Raw genomic sequence first — 7,086 nt, 5'->3', positions numbered from 1 at the left:
TTGATTGTATCAAATCTTTACAAGATCTGCTTTCTCACATTCACACCATTAAAAATAATGCATATTCTGGGCTTTCCTGGCGGCACAGTGGTTGAGAATCTGCCTGCTAATGCAGGGGACACGGGTTCGAGCCCTGGTCTCGGAGGATCCCACAAGCCGCGGAGCAACTAGGCCCGTGAGCCACAACTACTGAGCCTGCGCATCTGGAGCCTGTGCTCCACAACAAGAGAGGCCGCGATAGTGAGAGGCCCGCGCACCGCGATGAAGAGTGGCCCCCACTTGCCACAACTAGAGAAAGCCCTCGCACAGAAACAAAGACACAACACAGCAAAAATAAATTAATTAATTAATAAACTCCTACCCCCAACATCTTCTAAACAAAATAATAATAATAATGCATATTCTTTAAACATATTTACATCTTAAATCAGCATCAGATACTATGCAGTTATTTAATATGATATTTGCTGGTAAAATGTACTTTAGAAATATTGATGTATTTTTATCTGGCTCCATGGAAAAGCTTTCATGATGACAGAACCAATAGGGCTTATGTGTATAACAGATAGATAGAGAGGTATATAAACACACACACACATACACATAATTTAAGAAATCCATAGTAAATCATGCTGTTCAAATTGTTTAAACCATCTCTATTTCATGAATTATTTTATACCACAGCTGGGTTTCCATTTATTCCTGACAATAGAATAGAGCTACTGTCCTTTAAAAAATAAGTGATGACATATAAAGAAAACTTCATAAAACTGTTTTGTTCTCAGGGACTTTACACTGACTGAAATAAATAGCTTTCAAATTCTCTAGATGGAGAACAAAAGTAATTTTAAAACCTCAAGAAAACCTCTAAAATTTAATGACAATTTTCCCCCTTTGGAAATATTTTATCTCTCCTCAATGCAGCAAGCATTATCTATCTAGAGTCAATCAATATTCATATGAGCAGCTATTTAAGTTTTCAGAATAAAATTATTTTTACCTTTGAGAATGGTTGCCATATTCCTGCCACAAACATTTGGAAAGGGATATTTCCCCAGATACAAGCATAACCATACTTAAAGATATAAATCCTCATCCACAGTAGATGTTCTCTCCGTAATATGAAAATTCAATATAGCGTGATCCAAGATGACCATTTCAAAAAATGGTTACCTTATACTATTAGGAAACCATTTGTTTCTAATTCCTATACTCTACCAGAACTTGGTTGCAATTAGTGATAGTGGCCAGGAGATGGAGCATTCTCATTTCCTAAGATTTACTTCATAGGCCTTTGTGTATCTCAAAATGTTTACTTTAAAGAGAAATGTTTTATTAACGGCACTTATCACAAATGGCAGATATGAATGAAAAATAAGGCATTCAGAAAAAAATAAGGTATTAAATTTCTCAAAAATTTAACTTACAGCTAATTACTTATATGTGAATAAAATACTTTGAATAAGCTTTTTCTCTCCTGTGTACAAGAAACAGAAGGAGAAAAAAAGTTTAAAATAATAATTATTTAGAATTACCTCAGTTTTTCAATTATTCCTTCTGCTTCATTTTATATAACACTGGACTGCTTTATAATGTATGTTTTAATTATAAACTCCATTTTTTCAATGAAATAAAAACAAGTATAGTTTTAAAATAAGAATTTTATAACTGATATCTTAGGGAAAAAATTCATTACAGTAAACATATTCCCTGAAATGGCTTTATTCAAGGCACAAAGAATGTTTAAATGTTTCTTTCACTTAATAAATGCTAAAGAAGAGTCTTTAGATCTCAAATCTATTATACTGCTCATAAAAAAAAAAAATAGCATTTTTAAAGCCCAGTAATCCACTCCCATACATAGTGAACACATTAACAGATGTGGGTATGTGTGGGTGTGAGGGTTATATTGCATGCTTCTAGAAATATTCCAAAACGGGAGGTAGGCAGATGCATTACATGTTGTTCTGATTTGGCCTTGAATACAGTCTGCCACCAGTTGCTGAATCTTTGATGGGAAGGTAAGAAGAATCCCTAATCATCCCTGAAAAGGCATAATCCAAAGCTGGCCGAAAAGGCAATGCTGGTGCCAACCCAGGAGTTAGGTAGGGAGACATGAAACCAGACAGCCCTCTTCCTGGAGAGGAATATGCCAGCCGTAATGGACTGATACCTAGTCTAGGATTTAAGCTGTAGATACTGGAATCACCTCCATAAGAAGCAGAAGTACTGTGAAGGGGAGAGAAAGCTGATTTATTTCCTAGAGTTCCAAAACCAATTCCAGCTAAACTTAAATTCGAAGCTCTCTGAAAAGCTGTATTTTCCAAGGCTCCTGAGCTTGCTAGGTCCCTGGTGTCTGGTTTGTGTTCTTTCCCATTTAGGACCTGTTCAATGGCTTGGACCACATCCCCTTTGCAGAACTGTAGAATGCCTTCTAGACGGCTGCGTCTGTAACTCGGGAAAATCTTGGTAAGGATATCAAGAGGGTCTCTTGGTCTAGAGGACACAGTGGGAAGGCTGACTGTAGTATCAGTGAAGTCTTTGGCCCACTCACTTTCATTTCCTGATTCCAAATCAGACGATGACAGGGACCTGGGACTCTCTTCACCTCCTGACTGCTCCCCAGGATGAGGAGACTGAATGCTATCATCCTTGTTTGGGTTTTCTGAAATAGATGACCTGACGTTTTGTTTTCCAGTGACATCATTAGACTTAGGAGATGATCTCAGGGTAAATTGATGGGATTTAGACACCAGTTCTTCTTGTCCACTCTGGCATGAGTCACATTTACTCTCTTTTCGTCCTGGGGAAGAGGAAAAAAAGGAATGAAATAAAGGGAAAACTTCCAAGAACACAGTACTGCCCACTCAAAATTAATGCTGGATAAAATAACTTGTTTACTCATAGTATATCAATAATACTTATTAATCAATGTTAAGAGATTTTAATGAACAAGAATTATAAAAGATCATTTGGAAATGCAGGTGTTGGAACAGTGGGAAAACGCTATTTATTATGTCATTTCAGGATTACAAAATTATATAATATACAAATGCTGTAGTTATTTGGGAATCAGAAGATGAGAGTCTATTGTTACCCCCAAACTGTTAACACCAATATTTCACACTATTTGCCCATTTGGTGATTCAAGATTTTCCTAAATGTTACCCAAGTTTTGTTGTTATCCACGGGAGGGTTTTTTTCCCACAATGACACTATGCAAAAAGAACTAAATAGAACAATTGTTTAGATAAGAAATCAGAAGAAGGAACAATCTTAGTACGAAAATGAATATTCTATTTAGTCACTAATGCTAAATTTCAACAACTATTTTTTTAATGCTCACATTTCAGGTTCCAATTAAGTTACCTGAATAATGTGAGAAAATAACAAAATTGTTGATTTCATTTCAAATCTAAACCAATATTGCCAACTGCTGTACCAATCTCAAATCATACCAGAGCTTGCATGTTTCATTTTATGTGAGAGACAATACAAAGTTGGTGTTTTTTCATAATCTTCTGTGAAATATGGACTTTCTTTTCAAATCTCTAGGAAATATCAATAAAAGAGTTTACAATCAAATTGCTTCTAAAATAAAATTATTAACTGCACTATTTTCACTATTGCAATCTGTGTATATTTTCAAAGTGTCTTGTAAAAAACCATTTTGGTCGTATGCTTTAAATCGCAACTCCCTTCCAATATTAAGGGCAATTTTCCAAAAATGTTTTTATACAAAAACGGGATTTTCTACCTCAACATGTTGAGTATATGAATATTAATGAAACAATACTATCTTTAAAAACCTTTTGCAAGGCTAATGCCAGGAAAATAATAACAAGTAACTTTTATTTTGGTTTACATTTCCTATAGATATATTTTATCTCTATTTCCGTTACAAAGAGTAAAATGTCAATGGGGTACTCAGAGTTTTACTGTCAAACTTTCTTTTTGTACAATGTTTATGAATGTAACAAAACATACATTGCCTGAAGCAGTGATTTGCAAACATGATTTGCAATACTATGTTTTCTCAAGGAGTGGTCCTACATTCTAAACAAATATCTACAGTTTATTTTAAAATTAAAGTGTGTACAATTTAACACTTTGAGGGTTAAAATGCTGTCATTACATCAAACATATGACAAAAGGTGCTGCTCCTGCAAAATCACAAAGACTAGTATTTTCACCTTAAATAAAACAAGAAAACCTATCTAATGAAGTAAAGATAGATTAGCCTTGGTCTGCCATTCCATTTTATTTATATATGATTCACCACATATGACCCCCTGAACATGTAAGGTATCAAAATTTCACCTCTACAGTAATTTATGCATAAAATAATTTTTGTTATTACATTGTATTTATGGAATACAATATAATGTAATGAAATACTGATTGCATAAGACTATCTAGAAAATAAGCTGTCTTTAAAATACTGTGATATCATTTACATCACCTGTGTTCCCTCAACTCCTATAGCTGGTTTTACTTTACTTTTATCATTGTATGCTATGTCTTGTAAGGTAATTTTGGGACACACATAATTTTTCTTCTTTCGAATATAATATTCTTTTGTGTAGGAAAATCTTATTCGCCTCTGCATCACTGTAAGTCTTGGTCTAGTGAATAAATAGACTACTACAGTTCATGGACACTGTATAAGAGGAGACAGTTGAGAAACAGCTTTTCAAAGAAGGTCAACTGAGGCAAACAAAATAAAATAATTGACCCCATAAAACAGCACCCACCCCCAAAAAATCACATAAATAAATCAATGCCTAGCAGAGAGCTGTCAGTCAAATCTCACTGTCAATTTAGTTTGCAGAATTTTAATTTTTACTTCTTTTTATAGCAGTTTTGCTTAACAGCTTCGTTCTCCAGCCTTCTTTCATTTTTCATGAGAAATGTTTAAAGTCCATTTTGTCCACTGACATAAACTAGAACATGGACAAAAAGGTGACACAGGTGAAAACAAAATCATATATGCCTTATTTAAGTAGAGAGAGACTCTTTTCAAAAGCACAAAAGTACATGCTGTGATCTGTTAAGAGCTGCAATTTTCACAATTCAAGGAATGTTCTAATTAATAACTTACTATATCATTACCTTATAATTTCATATGACACAACCAGTCTCAGATTTATACAAAAATACCAAAATGACATTTTCAGTGACCTACTTGTAGGGCTATGAAATTCACTAAAATACAGTGAGATTTATATTAGCATGAAAAGTTAAGTTGGGATAACCCTAGTCAAAAAGAAAATCTTTTCTACCTAACACAGGGGGTGAAGACAATTTGCAGTCAATAAATAAGAGAAAAAAAGAACTTCTTGGATAAGAAATCGCTAAGGATAAGATCCCCAAGAATAAGAAATTCTTGGACTTTGAAATTCATACCAACGTTTTTACAAACCTGATTTTAGAAAATCTAAATTTCTTTCCTATGAGAAAACGTGAAACTGCAAATGTTAAGAGTTTTCTACACTTTTGGAGGCTGAAAAGCAGTTGAAGAAAAGGGACAGAATGCTTAAAAAATTTAAGGGAAGGGAGTAAAAATGCTTTGGTAGATTTCAGTCTCTTCCCCACTTCTAGTTGGTTAGTCCCAAAGGTAAAGAACTGTACTCCCAACCATAAGTGAGTTTTCCATGTAAGATCAGATGACCTCTGGTTTTACAACTGAAAATAGTACAGAGCAAGTTCAAAATGTAGCTCCTCTCATTAAGCTTTTCACTCAATGCCCGCTCTCTGCTCTCAAAGAGAAAGTCATAGCAACTTGGGCACAAACTCCATTCCTAGAATGAGTTCCTCAACTGATCACTTGCACTTCACTTTTTCATTTCTTTATCCTATCACCTAAGCTTTAGGTCCTAAGGGAACAGAAAGCCCTTCTGAAGTAAATGTGTCAGGTCCCTAACACCCTTACTAACATTCATATTGCAGAGCAGTTTCCCAGAACTTAAATGCTTCTTTTAAACAACTTTTCTTGCCCTCCTCCATGCCACGGCTGCTTATTTCAAAGATTTTTTTCTTCAAAACAACCATTTTTCTTTTGCAAAGAACAAACGTAAGATCTACTCACCTTGTTTTTCCTCTGTATAATCTGACTGGAAAATCTCGAAAGCAGGAGTCGCCAGACCACTAGCCTGTCTCGAGGCACTCAGTCCCAGTGCACTCACCATCGCAGGGCCACTTGCTGTGGTCTGGGGATTCTCCGTTCTGCTGCTGCCTCCAGATGATCGACCCCCGGGCCCTGAGGGTCCAGGGTATAGAAGCCTCTGCAGCGCCCGGGCTTCGCTCTCCTCCTGGGCCTGCTGCCTGCGCAGCGCCACCTGTGCGGCCATGACGCGCTGGCGCTCGGCGATCAGGGTGCACTTGGCACACGCGCAGTCCCGCCAGCGGCAGAAGCGCTTGTGGCCCTTGAGGGCTGACACGACTCCGTGGTTGCGACAACGGGCGCACTTGGGTGTCCGTGGGTAGCCGCAGGCCACGGCGCCCACCCCCCTTTCCACTCCGGCAGGCGGCGGGCAGCCTCCGCTTCCCGCGGTGGCGGCTGCGGCTGCCCGTAGAAAGAGGCTGGACGGGCGCAGGAAAGTTGGAGGAACAGGTATCCCCGGGGGTACCGGTAACGCTGGAGACTGGGGCGGAGGGGCCGCTGCCACCAGCCCCGGGGCCAGGTGGGGTGGGCCGCTGCCGCTTTGGTCTCTACTGCCACACTGTGACTGCTCCATTTCCGAGAAGCGTCTGGTGAGGGCTCACCACGGGAGAGTGCGCTGTTCTCAGCTAACCCTGCTGGGATGCGAGGGCCGAGAGGACCAGCCTTGGTCCCGCTGCTTCCCACCCACACACCGACAGAGTCTGGCACAATTCCCGTGAAGAACTGGGGACAACCGATCCCCACAGCTGGAAGCTCTAAGAAGGGCAGATGCCACTGAGCCTCCTAGAGTCCTGGGGCGCTAAATTAATGCCCGGTGCTCCGCGCGCCTTCGCCTTCGGAGCAGGAGAAAGCAAGACTGCAGAGGCTACCCCGCCCACCGGGTCTACTGGCCAAGGGCTGAAAACCTGGGGAAGGAGGGCCAG

The 7,086-nt window shown here is 38.8% G+C and overlaps 1 protein-coding gene across 1 annotated transcript; it reads right to left on the bottom strand.

The window, feature by feature from the left end:
* Nucleotides 1–1,759: 1,759 nt before the first annotated feature.
* Nucleotides 1,760–6,862, bottom strand: DMRTA1 (DMRT like family A1). Its single transcript, XM_067742435.1, has 2 exons — nt 6,089–6,862; nt 1,760–2,803 (listed from the first exon to the last, which is right to left on the bottom strand). The coding sequence occupies exons 1-2, from the start codon at nt 6,735–6,737 to the stop codon at nt 1,956–1,958; spliced, it is 1,497 nt and encodes a 498-aa protein (XP_067598536.1). The 5' UTR covers nt 6,738–6,862; the 3' UTR covers nt 1,760–1,955.
* Between the last annotated feature and the right edge of the window lie 224 nt (nt 6,863–7,086).

This window comes from Pseudorca crassidens, chromosome 7 (genome assembly GCF_039906515.1).
Source record: "Pseudorca crassidens isolate mPseCra1 chromosome 7, mPseCra1.hap1, whole genome shotgun sequence".
NCBI classification, from domain to species: domain Eukaryota; kingdom Metazoa; phylum Chordata; class Mammalia; order Artiodactyla; family Delphinidae; genus Pseudorca; species Pseudorca crassidens.
The sequence above is the reverse complement of the archived record's forward strand: the minus strand, read 5'-3'. Positions and strand labels throughout refer to the sequence as shown.